This window comes from Citrus clementina, unplaced genomic scaffold (assembly GCF_000493195.1).
Source record: "Citrus clementina cultivar Clemenules unplaced genomic scaffold, Citrus_clementina_v1.0 scaffold_2, whole genome shotgun sequence".
Classification (NCBI taxonomy): Eukaryota; Viridiplantae; Streptophyta; class Magnoliopsida; order Sapindales; family Rutaceae; genus Citrus; species Citrus x clementina.
The window spans coordinates 9,409,113-9,430,064 of NW_006262688.1; the positions used below are offsets into that span (position 1 = coordinate 9,409,113).

A 20,952-nucleotide genomic window follows, 5' to 3' on the forward strand; every position below is an offset into this window, starting at 1 on the left:
CCTATTTGAAAGAGTTATATCACGTTCTTCAGTCTTTATGATATAATCATTCTTTAAAAAATCAAGCTTTTTTGTTTTGTAAATCTTTTCTTTAGAAATTTTTGGAAGTTCCCAACAATCAATTGCTTTATCAAAGTTCTCAATAAAGAATTCTTCTGAACTCACAACATGCTTTGAATCACTAGTCTTCCCGGAAGAAGAGCTAGAAAAGGACGATGTTCTACAGATCGGAGGATCCATGAATAAGACCTTATGGTCTATTTTTGGTTTGGTCAAAATGGCTACAGGTATGGATTTACAGCCCTCAGCGGAATCCTTATCCTAAAACGGGACTTACAACCAGTAAAGATTCACCACAAAACTAAACTTCAAAATAAAACACAAGATTTTAAACACGAAATTCTAAACTGCTTTACATTATCCTCCCCTTGGCTCTGATACCAGAAGGAAATAGGATCGAAGGATACACTTAAGGCGCTTACCACTCGCCCTAAAAGCTTAAGCTGTTAGGAGAAGGCGCTACTTTATACTTAAGCACCACCCGGACCAAACCAGGTAACGTCTCCACGTTATGCCACGACATCGTGACCCCACATCGGCCTTACAGGAGTCACCACAAGGATGCGGGCCCCATATATATATATATATATATATATATATATATATATATATATATATATATATATATATATATATATATATATATATATATCCTTATAAATAGATTTTCGGCTTAAACAAGGGCTATGTTAGAGAGAGAGAAAAAAAAACCTATTTTTTAAGGTACTTCACGAATATAAACCAAATATTATTTGGCTTGAAGAGAGAATTTGATAAAAATTTAAATAGAGGAATTAAGAAATGATGGTATATTTATAATTTTATTAACAATATATGGACAAATTGGACAATTAACAATTATTTTTTTATGTACTAGAAGGGAATAACGGTAATTATATATTAAAATTACTATTTTCGTTAAAAATAATTGTTTCTGTTAGTGAATGGGGGTGTAAATGTCTTTTTGAAAACGTTAGGGGGTTTTTGTTCCTTTGTCTAAAGGTTGGAGGTGTATTAGTCATTTTCCCTTTAATTTAATTAACTTTTAGTTAGAAATCAAAAAAGGCCCCACTATTTTGCTTTTGCATGCAATACCCATCCAAGAAATTACCTAGTTTTCCAATAAATATATTATGTATCGTTGATGCAGATATATATACATAAAAATATATTCACCGTGTATGTGCATACTATTATGTGACACCGCTAATCCCACTATGGAACTCACTGCTATTTTTTTTGATAAAATATGTAAATTGGGCATGCCAACTCATCACGCTAAAGTGGTATGACTGACATAAAAAAAATATTCTCTGTGTATATGCGTACCTATGCACACAAATACATATATATACATACATATTATTATGTATCATTTAAGTAGATATATATCCATATAAATATATTTTTTTTGCTTGAACAAGGGTGTGTTAGAGAGAGAGAGAGAGAGAGAGAGAGAGAGAAACACTATTTTTTAAGGTACTTCATTAATATAAAACAAATATTAATATTTCTTAATTCTGATGTAAATTTGATATTTGAAGTTATATCTGTTATACCATTTTAAAAAATTTACAATTAAACCAACTACCTTCCACAACCCATCCTAAATTATAACCATGCATGATTCTTAAGAGAATGTTTATTCATTAAAATTTTTAATATTAATAACTTTCTTTCCTACAAAATTTCAGATACTACTTTGAAGTCCATAATTATTTCTTTCTATCTTTTTCCTAAACTTTTCATTTATTGACTTATTGCAATCTTTATCATTTAGTTGGTTATGGTTATCTTCTTTGAAGTCATTAGTTTTCTAAAATCGGTATAAAATTATTGATAAAATAGAAAGAAAATGAAAGTCATTTCCATCCAGCTAGGCGTGCAATAAGAAAAATGTTAACCTTATTATGTGGCTCCAATTGGAGTTGAGCAAAGTCCAAATGGTGTTCATGCACTGAAAACACACAACTGTAATCAAAGAATTTTAGAGGGACAAATGGATTTCATGCACTCATTTTAGTTGCTGTAGATTCTCAACCTTAACCAACCACCCCCACAAAATCATCATCTTTGTCTATTAACAAAATTTTTAATTTAATTAACTTTTATGTTAGAAATCAAAAAAGGGCCACACGATTTTGCATTTGCATGCAATACCCATCCAAGAAGTTACCTTATTTTCCAATAATGTTACGAATATATATATAAGACAAAAGATGGATAGGATTTTACCCCTAAATAGAGAAAATTTCCACATGCCACTTCCACCTGTAGTTACAGCCATTACAGTTGTATTTATATTATAAATTCAATTTTGTTTAAGAATTTACAATTAATCTAAAGAATGCTATAATATTTTCATCACATACTAAGCTTTTAGTACCCATAACTTCTATTTAAATTTAAATTTTTTGCTATGTTGAGTATATAAGTAATAAAATCTCGGTGGGTTATAACCTAATATAAATAATATATATAAATTGCGGAAATGAAAAGAGAGAGAGAGAGAGAGAGAGAGAGATGGCCTCAAATTTCATTGTTTTTGTATATATCTGTCAAAAGAAAATCTACTTGATTTCCACATCTTTAAGCATACATAAAGCTGGATTTAGTTGTAGTTCAATTAGAATTTACAAACCTTGTCCTTGGTCAAGATAAATAAATAATATTAATGTTATTTTTGAATTTTTAACGAATATATAGTAAGTCTTTAATGTCATGAATGTGTAAAAACACATTAAAACCTAATATTAATTGTTTTTCTAAACCTCAGTAAAAATTTAATGAGGTTTGTTTATTCTCTATTTTCTCTTTCAGGGAGTCCAAGTTGCAAGAGTGTAGTGATAATTTGGATTGATTCAAATTTATGACTATGACCATGAACGTAACTGTAAAATTTCCAGATTTAACAAAAGGTTTTAGCAAAAAATTAATTAGAATTTAAGAGTGTCATTTATTTAAAACAAATAAGGAAAAAAACATTAATAATTCAGTTACAAAAAGTCGCTTTGGTTCAAAATTATGGACACATGCTTCCTCCACAGTCTTGGCTTCAAACCAGCTTCCCAAGTTTCAGACCTCCTCGCACTATCAAAAACGACAAAAAAATGTGGTTGGAAACTTGGTCCTGAAGTTACTTAATCACCCTTTAATTTACAGTAAAAAAAAAGTATTAGTAGAAAATATAAATTTTTAGCTTAAATTGGCTTGATGAAAGAGCTCAAGCTCTCAAGAACACTTAAAAATTTACCAAAAATAATTAAATTTCACTAGATTTTTTCGAAGAATTTGTTTGATTTTTCCTTACTAATGTTATGTGACTGAGCCTGAAGCTGGGCAATTTTCATTATTGCATTGACTCTCAATTATGGTTAAGAAAATAGCATTTACCAATAATTAATAAAACACGAGACCCTGAAATTTTGTTCACACACAAAGCATACAAACAATTGAGGAAGGGTGATAAAGTAATAACACAACAAACGCTACTAAATCATTAAAATTAAGACAACGTTGTTGTAACCTAAATTCTCTTTGTTTTGTCCCACTAATAGTGCCCCTTCAGTCGTATCTGGACTGTATGATCTTCTTCTACGCATCCGGTGTCCACCAAACGCTCCTGATTTATATAATAATTTGCACATAAAATCCAAATAATCATTAAATTACGGCTTATAAGGTAACAAAGAGGGCTTCATGTATTCCATGCGATTTTAATTTCAGTTCACAGCTTCCTGAAACACAATGCATTTTAACGACCTGATATTAACTTGACAATTTTGCCCCTGGCAAATACAAACCCTATGGCTTACGTAGGAGATTAACAGTCACAATCAACTAGAAATATTAACCGTTGGCTTGGCAAGTCATCGAAGGGCTAAATTGCTGACAAGTATACACTCACTTTTAGCTCATTTCACTATTAAAGAGCCCACAGAAATTTAGCCCCATCACTCTATTTAACATTTAACCACCCTTCCTTTCTTGAGAGCTTAATTTTTATTTTATTTTATTTTTTCTCTTTACTCTCTCTACTGCAATGGAGCTCGATTCAAGTTTTCGAGATGATAATCCTTTCATATCAAGCCTATTTTCTGATAATCTCTTCAGATCAGACCTAGGAAATGGGTTCTCTTCTCTAGAAAATCCATCTTCTAAAGGTATATTTTTTCACAGCCATCATAATAACCATGATTATGGTCTTATTAGTGAGTCCACTTTTTCAAATCCTCACCATCTTAATCGATTTACCATCGAAGGATCCTCAAAAAGCCCCCCTCTCGGGATCTCAACAATGAGTTTCGATCCTCTTAAGGGCTATTCAAATGGGTTTTTAGGTACTGAGAGTGCATATACCGCCACTCCGTTGGTACTGAATAGTACAAACGAGGTTTTGCATGGCCCGGAAAGAAGAGGATTTTGGGATTATTCACAGAATTTTTCAGCTCACCCCAAGCCGGAAACTCCAAATTTTCAGCCGATTCTAATGAATTTTCAAGATTATGAATCATCGAGTGCAAAATTGCCCGATGAGGTCTCATGTGTAACTGGAGAAAATGCATATAATCACGATCAAAAGAGGAACAAAAGGATACCTGTGAAAAGAGAAAGGAAACTTCCAAAGAAGAACAACATAATCAAAGGGCAGTGGACTCCTCAAGAGGATAGGTAAGAGAAGAACTAAATTTAATTTCATTTTGGTCTTTTTTCACAAATTAATCCAAAAATTTTATTTATACTTCCTTCCATTTTTTTCTCCTTAGGGTTTTTTTTGTTTGGTACGTTTATTGGGGTTATTAAGAATTGGTATCACAAATCTCTCTTTGCAGAATGTTGATCCGGCTAGTAGCGCAACATGGGACGAAGAAATGGTCTGTAATTGCTAAGGCAATGACTGGCAGAGTGGGAAAGCAATGTAGGGAGCGATGGTACAATCATCTGAAGCCTGATATTAAGGTATTTTTTTTATCTCCATCAATATTAAAAATTAATTATATACTTATATATACATGTAAATCATTTATACATATACATACTATCCATTGGTGAACCGTGTAGATGTACATATCATATCTACATAGTATATATACATAAAGTTTAAACTTGTTTTTAAAAAATATGTATGTGTTTACATATGTGCATGTCGAAATACACCATATTTGCACAATTGTTTTACTCAATAAGAATGTTTAGCATCGTTACATCATCATACTTCCATATATATGTATTTATACATTCAACTGGTGTGTGTGTGTGTGTGTACATATATGTTTAGTTTTATGTGTTTAATTTATTAATTTATTGAAAATAATTATGAAGAATAATTTCCTTTACGTCACACATTATCAAGTATATAGAAATTATGACGTCTGATATTTTGTCGTGATTTTTTTTAACGCGTTTTATAAGTAAACGAATACTTTTTTGTGCATTGATATTCATTTGTCATTATTTGCTTGACAACACATTAGACATGCATGGCGACAAGTTTTCAGTTGGACCAAAGGTTTTTGAAACAAACGTCGTTAGTGTTATGAAAAGGGCGAAGACTCAAATTTTTACATACAGAAGTTAAATCTTATTGTAAATGAAATTTTTATGTTGTAGTAGTTTATATTATATATAGATATGCATGACAAGAAATGTTAAGTCGAAGCAGGGTTTCTTGAAACATAATAGGTCGACGTGGTAAATGATGATAGAGACATAGATGAAAATTCTCTGATAATGAAAGGAGTTTAAAATTTATTTTATTCAAATCAAAATTTAAGTTATGATAGTTTTTATATATAGGGAACCATGCCCGGCCCCAAGTTCTAGAACTAAAAGTTAATTGTTGATCTTTCTTTCTTGTTCTTAAGTAGAATGTATTCAGATTAAAAAAAAGAAAATGTATTCTTTTTTCTCTTTTGCTTGGGGACATAATTTGGGATCCAATTAATCAGATCAAAAAAGAAAGATATATATGCTGATTAGTTTTCTTTTATATTGCCTCTCCAACAGTACATGTAATACAGGCTACAAATTCATTTGGAAAAAAAACAACTTTGATACTTATCCTTTTTCCCTTTCAACGATTAATGTCAATGCTATAACTAGCGAGATGGATATGTTAGTTAGGAAATTTCTCCGTTCTGACCATGTATTAAATAATTAAGATGAGAATTAGGTTACACATACATCATTATAAACTAATAAGTTTTCATGCATCATATCGGAGGCAAAACCGTAGCATGTTGAAATTACACATATATCATTTTGCTTGTTGTATTTTGCAGAAAGAAGCATGGAGCGAAGAAGAAGACATGATACTTATTCAGGCTCACAAAGAAGTTGGAAACAGATGGGCAGAGATTGCCCGCCGGCTGATAGGCAGAACTGAGAACACAATCAAGAACCACTGGAATGCGACAAAGAGAAGGCAACAATCAAAAAGGAAACACAAGGAAACAGCTGCAAGAAGTACTCTCTTGCAGAACTACATCAAGAATGTAACTGCAAGAAAGAACAACAAGAGCAACAAGGGGATTAACGCGGCGCCGGATCAAGATAATTCTGCCAACTTTGATGCTGCAGTGGTTAATGCTGATAATAATATGATGATGATGCCTACTTCTTCGCAATCTCAATTGGGAATCACCTCAAATTTCGCCTCGTCATTAGTTGATCAATGGCCGCAGGTCCCGGTCTACGGTCATCACATTGAAGCAGCTATAGGTCGTCTCTCTTATGAAAATGGCGGTGGCTACAACTTTGGATCATCGGTGCTCGATGAAATGCCTTCTGCTGGTTCCACCGTTGAAAGCAACTTTGAGTTTGAGTTGGCGTTGGAAATAGATAGTAATTACATGCCGGAGGAGGTGAAGAGGGAGATGGAGTTGATGGAGATGGCCTATAAAGGTCTTTAAAATTAAACTAATTAATTAACTTGGGTATTGCTTTGCTTTTGCCGTTGCATGCATGCTGAATTGGTTAATTAATTTGTCGAGGAAATGAGGATGTAAGTAGTGGGTCTCATGTCATTTTTCTCGTGACTGTTAGGGTTAGTTTGTGACTTTTCTGTTTGTTTGTTATGCTTTTCGAGTTGTCCATGATTTGTAATGTTTGAATCCTCAACTTTTTCTGTCAAAAGTTCCGCTTTGTTGGTTGTTTGCTATCAATTTTCTGCTATATTGTCATCTCTTTAGGGTTTTGGACTGGGGCGAAGCCAGAAAATATTTTTTGGTTGGGCTAAATTTTTTCCTAGTGACAATATTATCTCAATTAAAAATATAAATCTTAAAGAAAATTTCATTAATACATAAGAAAATACTTCATGTCCAAAAAGAAATTCAATTACAATTAAACACTATTTAATTTTTGTCTTACCATGCTTTAAAAAATTAAACTCATCTATTATCAAATTTGAATCGATGGTGTAAATAACTTATCTTTTCATATAGATAACCATACAATTTAATAAAAACTCCTCTCCATCTTATTTTGAAGTGGTGTCTATACTTGTTTGATTGCTGCAGTTGAAATAGAAGATAAACATAGTAAAAAGAAGCAATTGTAGATTCACTAACAAAAGTCATACAACCGTCAGTCCGTCACTATGACACATTGACACTATTCACAAACCAAACAATAAGTTTCAGTAAAAAACTAACATTATATATAATGTATTGGATCGAATCTATGATCTATCTCTACCAACAATCAATCTATCTCTAACCTTTCAATAACTAATTTAAAATTTTGGATGCTAGAATTCAATGGCTAAATTATGTGCATTTGACCTAATAATAATTTAATCTTACATGATGAAATTGGAACAAGAATTAACGAATATGATCTTTAGTCTTTACTATCTTACAGTTAATAAATATGTTGTAAATGATTGAATGAAAAATAAATTTATTGTCTATTCTTACCAAGAAGAAAGCGAAGAATTGAAGAAGACAAGAAAGATAGTTCCTTCTTTTTATTTATTTATATGAACAACAAAGTTGTAAATATAATAGAGTGGTATAATTATAAATAAAATAGTGGCAATTTTGTAAACTTCGCATGTGGCATTTTTGTAAGTTTCTTAAAGATTTCGACGTGTTGTAGCCCACCCCAGCCTAGACGTAGCCTCTCCATTTGGTTTTGAGTCCTACAGTTTTATTTTAAATATGTATATGTATATGTGTGTGTATGTATTTATGTATGAAGCATGATAATTTGTAGTGATCAAACAACTTAGTTAATTAATGTGACAGATTTAAGTTTTATAAATTCAGAAAAAAAAATCATTTCATGTGCTATTTTGTTGCTATGATTTAAATGAATATTAGAAACTTACCAATTAATAACACGCAGGCTTAGAAAATGAATTTCACTAGTTCACATTAGAGATTAGGCTTTGAGGATTGAAATTAAGGGCCCGCTTTTTGCTGCAATTCCTAATGGCCTTTTAGAGGACAGCATATTTCATAATTCATAATTTCATATACACCGTTTGCTCAAGAAAAAAAAGCAGCTGGTGATTTATTTCGGTGCGTGTTTGGTATCGCTTATTTAATGGTCATAAGTATTTATTTAATCTTATAAGCTTTTATTATACTTTTTATTATTGTTTGATTGTTTTTCTAATCGAGTTTTTAAAGGTTAAATAAGTTATTTTGCCTCTATTAGCAAAAAGCACAAATTTTGGCTTTTGTGAGTAGGGGTTGAAATGTTTTTTTACATAGTAAAATATTTAAAATATTCTCTATTTATTTGACAATCTTATTTTATTTTTTTCGTAATATAACTTTAAAAAACTTACCTATTAAAATAATTTTATAAATTTTTAATAAAAGTACTTATTGACAACCAAACAACTAAATTTTTTTTGATAAAATCTCTATTTATATAAACTCTACTAACAAAAAGCTCTACTTATATAAACTCTCCTTGAAAAATTGTACCAAACAGAATTTCTGACTTTTTTTTTAAATACTCCATTATTATTTCATTTCAATTTGTTTGCCTTCTTGGCGTATGGAGACTTCCATAGATGAATTTACATTTTAATTTCTTTTATTAATATAATCACCTTGCAACCCACCCGGCTCCACCCTTAAATTAAAAGTATCTCTTTAGATTTTAACCCTTCGTCTTTTACTTCCATTACAAGAATCCAGCTACTAGACTTTTCATTTGGAAATTAAAAAAAAAAATTCCTAATTCATTTTGATATAGGACGGTAATTTAGAATTTTAGATTTTTTATTTTTTAGAGCTTTCTATTTTAATTAAAGTCAATGATAGTATGTGTTTCAATTTTCTATTTCTATCCTTATTGTGATTTAGTTTCCCAAACGACTCAATAAAATTTTTAATAATGCTTAAAACGATATTAGATGACGCTCTAATCCAAACGACTATACAAAAAAAAAATTGATAGATAATCTCAGAGAGAATTCTAAAAGAGGAGTTTTATTGAATAATTGAATCTAAAATTATGAAAACAATTACAAAATCTCTCTATTTATAATAGAGTAATACTACTTCCCTAAGTTAACTTAAAAAGGAAAGTTAAATCACAATTATAATAGAAATAGAAGACTACGACACATACTACAATTGACTCTAATTAAAATATAAAATCTTAAAAAATAAAAATTCTAAAATCCTAAATTAACGTTCTACATTACTTTTTAATCAGAGAATCAAATTACTCCAATTGTTTACTTTGTAGTTTATGGTATAAGTATCATCCTCTATCAACTTTGTCATCGTCTTTACCTTTTAACTCAGATTTTCATTTTAATTAAAAAAAAAAAGTCTTAAGGACTCGCCATGTAGGTTAATTGACTGCCATAAAATTAATTAAGCCACTTACGTTGTGCAATATGTCAACAAATTTTAAGATTAGAAAATTTCGGATAAATTCTAAATTAAAGGTACTATTTAATCATCAAAGAATTAGAGCATAAAGACTCGGAAAGCCAACGAATTTTACCAGGATGTCACGTGACAGTAGACAAAATAAATTCCGAGCTAATAATCATAACGTTCCAAATAAAGATGATGATTATATTTATTTTGTAGTTAAAAAAGACCTCGCGTGCATATCACGTGATTCACGTGATACGAACAAACAAAACTGAAAACGGTTGCGAACGATCTCAAATAAAATGACTTAATGAAAAAAGGACGGCTGAGATTAGATCTGAACAGAAGCTCAAGAGAGATAAACGAAATCTTTATTATTACTGGAAAGTACACAAGTTTCAGCATGTTTAGCTCTCGCTTGATTGGAGTTTAGGGGTCTATTCGAACATTTCTTGTGATTCCCGTTCTTGCTTTCGAGTAATTCCCATCCAAATACTAATTTGAACATCAAAATATTTGGAGACCGAATTTAATCAAGAGAAGGAAGGATCAAAGAACATGTTCAATTTATACATAATCTTGGTAAATCTGATTCTCTAATACCTTATCACATGAATTCCAAGTATATATCAAACTTGTTGATGCGAGATTCTGGTTATGCTCGTCCTACGACCAGGATATCTGCTCGATCAACCTCACCTCGATCAGGATCTCTCCTCGTATGCTTTCTTCTCCAAGTATCTCTGCGTTCACAGAAACGAGTCAGAGCACGCCGGTTGTTTTCCCGGCGTAAACCCTCCGACGCTCAAGTCAGATGTGAAGGTTCTGGGAACGCTTGCCACATGTCTTATGGCTTTTCTGTAATCTCCGTTCTTAGAGTTCTCTTTTCTTAGTTCAAATAGCCAAAATTCTAACCCTTTTACCTTCGTTGGTTACCTTTTTATAGGCTTCCTCTGAATCTAGATCTTCCGCAGTCCACGCCCGTCATTCTCCCCACTCTCGGGTGTGGACGCCCCATTACCGCCATTGTCGGCGAATGGAGATGACCCTCGTGCCTTAATTCTCGGATAGGAATGCACGTCCTGCCAACTGTCGTTGACTGCGTCTCCTCGCCTCCATGCCTAGCAGGAGTGACCTTATGCCTCTGACAGGAGTTCGGCCTCCCGAATGGCATATTCGTGGACAAGCAGAATACTCTTGCTCCTATTCCCCTGCTACTTGGCTCTTACAGGATACACCTGCTCGCAGAACCCTGCCACCAGCCACCTGCTCATCACGTCTGGTCTCCTCGATGTACTTCCCTCAAACACAGGTCCCCCAGTTTCTGGTGTTGGGTAATGTAATGGACCAGCAGTAGAAACTCAACGGTTCTCGTTCGCGTGGGGCTGGAAAAGGCTGCCAGGAGTCGTGTCACATTTAATTGCGGACGAGGTGATGTGGCAGAAATCTGCCCCTTTATTTGAATTTTAAACCAACGGTTACGAGGCCCTTGGGATTTGGTACCGTTAAATGCTGGCAACCTAAGAGTCCGTCCCCTTTATGAAACCCAAATCCTTTCGTACAGAAAACTCATCATCCACTCCGTCTCCGTCTCTGTCTCTCCGGCAAAGAAGTTCCGGCATAAAGGCCTCCATCTCTGTCTTTCACCGACTGAAACATTACTTCAGGTACTTCTTCTATCTCCTTGGTTTCGGATAGTTGTAGATAATTTCTCTTCTCTTTTGTTCGGGTAGTAGTTGGTGGTGGTGTTGTGGTTAGCGCTTAGGGAATGTCGAAAGGTAAAGAGAAGGTCATTGAGGTTGACAACGATGAGTTGGACTTCCTGCCTAGTCTACTCACCGACCCTACTTTTGACCCCGGGATCCCCTTAGAGCCCATTAGATCCAGTGTTGGTCCTAGCGCTAGGAGGATGTCTCCCCAAACAACCTCCTCGAGCGGAAATAGCGATGAAGAGGGATCTTCTGGGTCGGAGAACACCTTGAGTGAGGGTCGAGGAGATGATTCTGGTGAGGTGTCCCCATCAGGAGCGTCGCGACCAGAAGAGAGGAGTACAATAGGAGGTAGAGCCCTATCGCGGGATTACGCTATTGATTATATGACGTGCACGACCACGTTTGATGAGCTCGATGACCTCCGGCTTAGGTATAGTATTCCTGGTGAAATACCTCTTAAGATCCCAGGAAAGAAGGATGCTCCTAGCCGGCCTCCTAGGGGATACGTTACCCTGTATCTGGATAGCTTTAAGTATGGGCTGAGGTGTCCCTTGCAACCTTACTTTGCCCGAATACTTAACGGGCTGAATCTATCTCCTGGTCAGTTGAACCCAAACGGATGGAGAGTACTCTCTAGTCTGTTCATATTGTGGGACAGATGTTGCCAAAGCGAGCCCACAATTGATGAGGTGAAGCATCTGTACCAGCTAAAGAGCAGCCCCAAAGATGCCGGCTGGTACTATTTCCAATCTAGTACCAAGACCAGGAAACCTATAACCGACCTCCCTACTGGTGGTGGAGGGAATTGGAAGAGAAAGTTCTTTTTTGCTGGGGGTCCTTAGGGTCAGGTTGCACAAATGGACGGGAAGGATTATCGGGTCCCCCCCCCCCGTTTCACGGTCCCAGGTTGCCTGCTCGCTTTAGATGTCTTGTATCCATAATTGTTCTTGCTTTATTGGCTTGTCTCTAACCAAGTGTCCATTTCCAATCTGCTCGTTTGTGTTGTAGTTTCCTGGGGTGTTCATTTCCCGCTCCAATCTGGTCAGCTCAAACAGGTTGAGGCTGTGCTAGTCAATTCCTGCCCGAGCCGAGAGCTGTTAACTACTTACAACTTGCTCGAGTCTCGCTTGATACTACCTGGCCATAAGATGGAGGACGCTGTGATTGGGGCTCTGAACAGGAAACGTTCTCGACCTCAAACCACGAAGAAGGACCAGAACAAGGACGCCCCTTCTGCAAAGCGGGCCAACATCATACAGCAAGTCTCTCCCTTGAAGACTTTACCTCCTGCTCCTGCCAAAATTGGGGAGACTAGTGGAGCAGCCATGGATCCTGCTTCCTCTTCTCCTCCTGTCGGGCCTCGATCTCGTTTACCTGACAGCCGAGCAGAACACTTGGTCCCCTACCTCAATGAGTTATCTAAACTCGTGAGCAAAAAGGACCTGGAGGACTTTGACGGCTGCACCTTGGGTGAGCTGGTGGGGGCCATGCAGTATAGCGCTTTCCACCTCAGCTGCATGACTACCTATTACAAGGCTAAGGTTAGCCGCTACGACCGGAAGATGAAGGAAGATATTCAATCGGCGACGACCAGAGCTGACGTGGCCGAGAAGAAAGCAGGGGAGTTGAATCTCGAGAATCTGAAGCTGATAGAGCAAGAATCACTTGCTCAAGCAAAGGCCATTACCCTCGAGGAGGAGCTTACGAAGGTCAAGGAGGATCTGGAAAGGCAGAAGGCTATGTATGAGGCCCAGCTTGAATCTCTCCGCGACTCCCACCGAGCTCAGGTCGAGAACTTGGAGAAGGAGGCCGACAATCAGTACGACCAGGGACTTCGGCATTCTTATCGTTGCATCATGGCCGTCCTCGGGAAGCAACACCCTGATATGAAGATGGATGACCTTGCAGCTGGTGTTGCTCAACATATGGATGAGGAAGCGGCCAAGGAAGATGCTGAAGGGGTAGAGCCGATCGTGATTGAGGAGTAGAACTCTCCTCCTCGTGCAGTCCCTGCTGCCGTTGGCGAGGCGAGCACCCCCCTGGATGCTACTGGTGATACCCCCCCTGGATGCTACTGGTGATACCCCCCCTGCACCTGAGGAGGTCCAGCCAACCGATGCTGCTCGGCTTACTGATCCACCATCTTCTTAATATATTTCTTGTACTGTAATGAACAATTTTTGTGACGATTATCTCTTCTATTAATTACTAACAATTAACAAAGATGTTTTTGATTACTTTCTTGTGTTGTAATCATGACTTATTTTCCGTTTGAGAATCTGCTCGTCTTGGCATATGGTTTTGCCACATGCCTTGGAAAATTCTTCGATGCTTGAGATTCTGCTCGCCTTCGCGCGGTCGAGCAGACCCTGGTACGCTTGGCTTCTGTCTCGCCGAAAACAGGCTTTGAGACTTTACGAGCCTTTGCATGCCTTAGAAATTTTTTCGATGCTGGGGGATTCTGCTCGCCTTCGCGTGGTCGAGCAGACCCTGGCACGCTTGGCTTCTGTTTCGCCATAAACAGGCTTTGAGACTTGACGAGCCTTTGCATGCCTTAGAAATTTTTTCGATGCTTGGGGGTTTCTGCTCGCCTTCGCGTGGTCGAGCAGACCCTGGCACTCTTGGCTTCTGTCTCGCCATAAACAGGCTTTGAGTCTTGACGAGCCTTTGCATGCCTTAGAAATTTTTTCGATGCTTGGGGGTTCTGCTCGCCTTCGCGTGGTTGAGCAGACCCTGGCACGCTTGGCTTCTGTCTCGCCATAAACAGGCTTTGAGACTTGACGAGCCTTTGCATGCCTTAGAAATTTTTTCGATGCTTGGGGATTCTGCTCGCCTTCGCGTGGTCGAGGAGACCCTGGCACGCTTGGCTTCTGTCTCGCCATAAATAGGCTTTGAGACTTGATGAGCCTTTGCATGCCTTAGAATTTTTTTTGATGCTTGGGGATTCTGCTCGCCTTCGCGTGGTCGAGCAGACCCTGGCACGCTTGGCTTCTGTCTCGCCATAAACAGGCTTTGAGACTTGACGAGCCTTTGCATGCCTTAGAAATTTTGTCGGTTGCAAGTGACTGAAATTCCTCGACGTTCCATTAATTGGAAGATTCAACTTACATGAAATTGCTTGGTCATAAAATAAATAACGGCAAATACGAACAGAAAGAACTTGAAAATATTAATGACTCTTACTGGAAATATTTCCTGAGATGTGCTGCGTTCCATGGGCGCTTCACCTCGTGGTCATCCATGCGAACCAGCTTGTAAGCTCCCGGACCAACTAGCTGCTTGACTCTATATGGCCCTTCCCAATTCGGACCGAGCACTCCTTGAGTCGAGTCTTTGGTGTTCTGATTCACTCTCCTTAACACCCAATCTCCGACCTTGAACTGTCGTATGTTCACCTTCTGGTTATAATACCGGGCAACCCTCTGCTGGTATATGACTGATCGCTCGGCTGCTTGCTCCCTCTTTTCCGTTAATAGGTCAAGATTCAAACATATCTGCTCGTCGTTCTCCTGCTCATTAAAATGGTCTGTTCGATGTGTGGTCGTTCCTATCTCAGCTGGCACGACCGCTTCATGTCCAAAAGCCAAGGCGAACGGTGTCTCCCCAGTTGCTGTTTTGTGGGTTGTTCTGTATGCCCATAGCACACCTAACAGCTCATCAACCCATGCACCCTTTTTTGCTCCAAGCCTGGTTTTCAAAAGCCTCTTGATGGTCTTGTTGGCTGCTTCTACTTGTCCATTCGATTGCGGGTGAGCAGGCGAGCAATACTTCAGCTCTATCCCGAGGTTTTGGCAGAAATCCATGAAGCTGTGATTATCGAACTGCCTGCCATTATCCGTTATCAGAGCATATGGGATCCCGTATCGACAGACCAGGTTTCTCCACACAAAGTCTGTCGTTTTCTTCTCTGTGATTCTGCTAAGGGCTTCGACCTCTATCCACTTTGTGAAGTAATCTATAGCAACTATGGCATGCGTTGCTGCTCCTCGTCCCTTTGGCAGTGGGCCAATCAGATCAATTCCCCATTGAGCAAATGGCCAAGGGGAGACCATAGAAGTGAGCTTCTCTGGTGGTTGGCTGGGGAAATTTGCAAAACTCTGGCAGCTTACACAGCTCCTGGTCTTCTCCTGTGCATCCTGGTGCATTGTCGGCCAGAAATATCCCTGCCTTAGAACCTTATGGGCCAGGGATCTCCCACCAGAATGGTTCCCGCAAATTCCTTCATGTACTTCTCTCAGTACATAATCCGCGTCGTCCTCGTCCAAACATCGAAGGAACGGCAGTGTAGATCCTCGCCGATACAGTATCCCATCAATCATCGTGTATCTCGAGGCCTGGGCTCTAATCTTCCGAGCTCGCAGCTTATCTGGTGGTAGTACCCCATCTCTAAGGTATGAAACTATCGGCTCCATCCACGAGCATTTTTGTTCTATTCGCAGCACCTCCAAATTCTGCTCGATGCTTGGGATGGACTTCACCTCCAGAGGGACCGACTTTGGCATCTTTGGATCTGCTACCGCTGCCATCCTGGCCAAAATATCTGCTCGACTATTCTGCTCCCTAGGGATTTGTACCACCTCCACCGCTTCGAATTTCCCCATCATCTGCCTGACTATCTTCAGGTACTGCTCCATCTTTTCCTCTCCCGGTTGGAATCTTTCACTGACATGATTCGCAACCAGCTGGGAATCAGTTCTGATTTTCACTCTATCTGCTCTCACGGCCTCAGCCAGTTCCAACCCTGCTATCAAGGCTTCGTACTCTGCCTGGTTATTCGTTGCTGCGAACTCTAACTTTACAGCATAAGAGATCTCCTCCCCCTCCGGGCCTTCCAATACAATCCCTGCTCCTGATCCCTGCTCCCCTGATGACCCATCTACCGACATTTGCCATACTTGAGCTTCGCCACTGTCTGCAACTACATCTCGTTGGTCTAAACATACTTCAGGCTCTGTAAATTCTGCTACGAAATCGGCCATTGCCTGAGCCTTTATCGCTGCTCGGGGTTTGTAGTCTATGTCGAACTCGCTCAGCTCTATAGCCCACTTGACGAGCCGACCTGAAGCATCTGGCTTGTGCAGAGTTTGACGCAACGGCTGGTTTGTTATTACTGAGACTGGGAATGCTTGAAAATATGGCCTCAACTTCCGAGCAGCAACCACAAGGGCAAGTGCCCATTTCTCCAACGGTGGGTATCTGGTCTCAGCATCGAGCAGGGCCTTGCTGGTGTAATATATCGGATACTGAACTCCTTCTTCCTCTCTCACCAGAATAGAACTGGCGGCCCGATCCGATACCGCCAAATACAGATATAACTTGTCCCCATCCCTCGGTGTGGACAGCAGTGGAGCTTGCTGCAAGTATTGCTTCAAGTTCTGAAAGGCTTCCTCGCATTCTGGTGTCCATTCTGTTTTCTTTCCCCTCCTTATCACTTGAAAGAATGGCTGACACTTATCTGTAGCCCTGCATATGAATCTGCTCAACGCCGCCAACCTACCCGTGAGGCTCTACATCTCCTTCAGGTTACGGGGAGACCTCATCTGCACAATTGCCTGGATTTTCTCGGGATTTGCTTCAATCCCCCTATGGCTCACCATGAATCCAAGGAATTTCCCTGACTCGACCCCAAAGGCACACTTCTCCGGGTTGAGCTTCATCTTATACTTCCTCAAAAGCCCGAATGTCTCCTCGAGTTGTCTAACATGTTCCTTCGGGATTTTGGACTTGGTGATCATGTCATCCACGTACACCTCCATGGTTTTCCCAATCAACGGCTTAAAGACTTTGTTCACCAGCCTCTGATAAGTGGCCCCAGCATTTTTTAGACCAAATGGCATTACCCTGTAACAGAACAAACCCTGGTTAGTGATGAAAGCCGTGCTCTCCTCATCCTGCTCGTACATGGGAATCTGGTTGTATCCCGAGAACGCGTCCATGAAGCTAAGCAGACCATGTCCAGCCGTTGAATCTACTAGCTGATCGATCTTCGGTAAAGGGAAACTTTCTTTTGGGCACGCCTTATTAAGGTCCGTGAAATCCACACACATCCTCCATTTGCCATTTGCCTTCCTTACCAACACCACATTCGATATCCATTCAGGGTAATTGACTTCCCGAATGAACCATGCTCTCAAAAGCTTCTCCACCTCGCCATTTATAGCCTCATACCTCTCCTGGTTGAAGCACTTCCTCTTCTGCCTTACTGCCCGAGCACCTTTCTTTACTGCCAGCTTATGACATGCCACCTCCGGGTCAATCCCTGGCATGTCTTCATGTGTCCAAGCAAACACATCTGCATAAGTCTGTAAGCATTTCACCAACTCCCGCTTTTGCTCTCCCTTAAGTCTCGACCCGATTCTGATCGTCTTTCCCGGATTCTCTGGTCCCAGGCTTACTGTTTCCAGATCCTCTACAGGTTCTTGTCTGCCATTCTTGTTTTCCACTCGGGTATCGAGGGATGTTATCTGCATTGCTTCCCTTGCCGCCGAGGAGTAGCAGCTTCTTGCGATCCTCTGGTCTCCTCGTACCACTCCAACTACCCCATTCACCCGGTACTTCAGAGCCAGATAATGGTTGGACAGCACCGCTTTGCTCATCCTCAGAAATGGCCGACCTAGGATTATCTAGTAAGGACCTTCCTCATCCACTACCACAAAGTCCAGTATCATTGTCCTTTCTGTCGGGGAGCTCCCAATCGTGATAGGCAGCTCGACCACGCCCAGAGGGACCAGTCTTCCTCCTCCAAACCCCTTCAAGGAGGTATTGGTGTAATCCAACTTCAGGTCTGCTATTCCCATCTCCTCCAGGGTTGACTTAAACAACACATCAACTGAACTCCCTGTGTCAACCAGTATCCTGTCAAACTTCTTGCTAGCGACAGTGGCCTTGATGACCAAAGCATCCTCGTGGGGGTATAGGATCCCTTCTTCATCCTCATCTGTCCACATGATTGGCACTTGCCTGACTCTTGCACGTTTGGCTGCTGGGGTGTTGAAGAATACCTCTTTGCTGGTCATGGCGTATCTAACATAATTCTTCCTCGACCTATTGGAGTCTCCGGCCAATGTCGGACCCCCCGCTATAACCCTCACTGCGGGCTGCTCGCGTCTCAAGTTCCTGTCACTCTGCTCCCCTTCACTTGTTGAGGCTACCATTGGGATGGTCCCATCTACAAACTCGTCCAGATACCGATTTCTCACCAAATCTTCAACCTGGGTCTTAAGATCTCTGCAATCTGCTGTGGTGTGGCCATGAGTGCCATGGAACTTACAATAGCGTCCCCTGTCCCTCCTGCTGAGTAGCTTGGTTATTGGAGCCGGGAGGTATAGCAACCCTCGATCCTTTATGGCCTCGTACACCTCGGCCAGGGACATCTTCAATGAAGTGTACCGCCCATAGTCTCAGTTCTGGTCAATCAGGTTCACTGCTCTTTCTCTGTTTGCTCCGTTCTGAGTTGGGTGCGGTGGCAGTACCTCTGGTCTGCTCCCTCTGCCACCGTGGGAGTGTTGATGACCACCATATGATGAACCATGCCCTCTCCAAGGCTCCCTAGCTGGGGAGCGAGGAGGCTGCGCCCTGCTGCGCTGATACTGTGGTGGCCTCTGATGAGGCTGGTAAGCAATTACCCGGCCTCCTGCTCCACTATCCGAGGCCTGGTGGTTCCCCCTCCTGATCGGCCCATTCCCCGGTAATGCTTTCTTCTCTTTCCTCCCCAACCCTTCTAACTGGTCTATCTTAATTCGTGCTGCCTTCTCCTCTTCGATCTCAATATCTCTCTTAGCCTGCTCGTATGCGGCCGCATACGTCTGGATAGCTGGGCTTCTCAAGTTGTACCACAGCCTTCCTATCTTTACTCATTCTTTCAATCCCCTTAATGCCTGAGGGTGGTTGAAGGCTCCCAAGTCGAGGACAGCACGATGAAACCTCTTGATGAATTCCCGAAGGGTTTTTTGCTCCCCCTGTTTCATGCTTTTCAGCTCCATCATGTCATCTTCTGGTGCCATTGCCCCACTAAATTGCTCTGCGAATTCCTGGCACATCTGCTCGAAGGTTTTAATGCTGCCCCGAGGAAGTTTCCTGTACCACTCGCGTGCACGTCCCTCCAGGGATAGTGGGAACACCCTGCACCTTTGGGGCTGAGATAATCCTTGTACCCCCGTTATGTCATTGAAGCGTTCTATGTGCACCAGCGGATCAGTTCGTCCCGAATATCTAAGGTCCGGGAGACGGAAATCTCTCGGAATAACTGCCCTCATGATATCTGCTGCGAGCGGTGATTCTCCGTCCAGCATTATCCTCCAACCAGGAGCTCTGCTCCTTCCTTGCATATCGTCAATTATCTGCGCTAGTCTGCGCACTTCCTCCTCCAGCTGCACCGCACGACCAGGGTCACGTGCTGCAACTTGATCCCTCTCTTGCTCTACATCATGCAAGTGTTGCCTCAACTCTGTTTCTTCTGCATTCGCCACCCCATCGTCCTCGTAAAAAATCTGTCTTGCCGGGGATTGCTCTTCGTCTCTATGGAATTCTCCCCGCAGAGGTATGTTACCTCTCTCACCACCAAGTCTCCCGGCGGTTTGACTTCTCCTTGTACCATCGGGACCTGGTGCCACTCCACCACCTCTCACCATTTCCTCCTGGGTTACCCTTCGTTCACTCCGCAACTCATGCAGGATGGTTGTCAGGGTCTCCATCTGTTTTTCCATCCGTCCCATCCGGTCGAACATGGCTTTTTCCCTGGCTTCGCTGGCTATCTCCCTCAGCGTCACGGAATCGTTCAGCCTCATATCACCCCCTTGTGCACTACTTCCTCCTGTCTCCATTACTTTTCACTTGCTTCACTCATCTTCTTGCTATCAACAGAAGCTTTTTGCTCAGCTCCCCACAGACGGCGCCAAAATGTTGATGCGAGATTCTGGTTATGCTCGTCCTACGACCAGGATATCTGCTCGATCAACCTCACCTCGATCAGGATCTCTCCTCGTATGCTTTCTTCTCCAAGTATCCCTGAGTTCACAGAAACGAGTCAGAGCACGCCGGTTGTTTTCCCGGCGTAAACCCTCCGACGCTCAAGTCAGATGTGAAGGTTCTGGGAACGCTTGCCACAGGTCTTATGGCTTTTCTGTAATCTCCGTTCTTAGAGTTCTCTTTTCTTAGTTCAAATAGCCAAAATTCTAACCCTTTTACCTTCGTTGGTTACCTTTTTATAGGCTTCCTCTGAATCTAGATCTTCCGCAGTCCACGCCCGTCATTCTCCCCACTCTCGGGTGTGGACGCCCCATTACCGCCATTGTCGGCGAATGGAGATGACCCTCGTGCCTTAACTCTCGGAT

The 20,952-nt window shown here is 40.6% G+C and overlaps 2 protein-coding genes across 2 annotated transcripts; one reads left to right on the plus strand and one right to left on the minus strand.

Annotated features, from left to right (window-relative positions):
- The first annotated feature begins 4,102 nt into the window (after positions 1-4,102).
- On the plus strand, positions 4,103-6,971 carry LOC18050874 (transcription factor MYB118). Its single transcript, XM_006446479.1, has 3 exons — positions 4,103-4,731; positions 4,893-5,019; positions 6,342-6,971. Exons 1-3 carry the CDS (start codon positions 4,103-4,105, stop codon positions 6,969-6,971), a joined length of 1,386 nt encoding a protein of 461 aa, XP_006446542.1.
- Positions 6,972-14,799: 7,828 nt separating this feature from the next.
- LOC112100865 lies at positions 14,800-18,090 on the minus strand. Its single transcript, XM_024190727.1, has 2 exons — positions 17,156-18,090; positions 14,800-17,083 (listed from the first exon to the last, which is right to left on the minus strand). The coding sequence occupies exons 1-2, from the start codon at positions 18,088-18,090 to the stop codon at positions 14,800-14,802; spliced, it is 3,219 nt and encodes a 1,072-aa protein (XP_024046495.1).
- Positions 18,091-20,952: the final 2,862 nt, after the last annotated feature.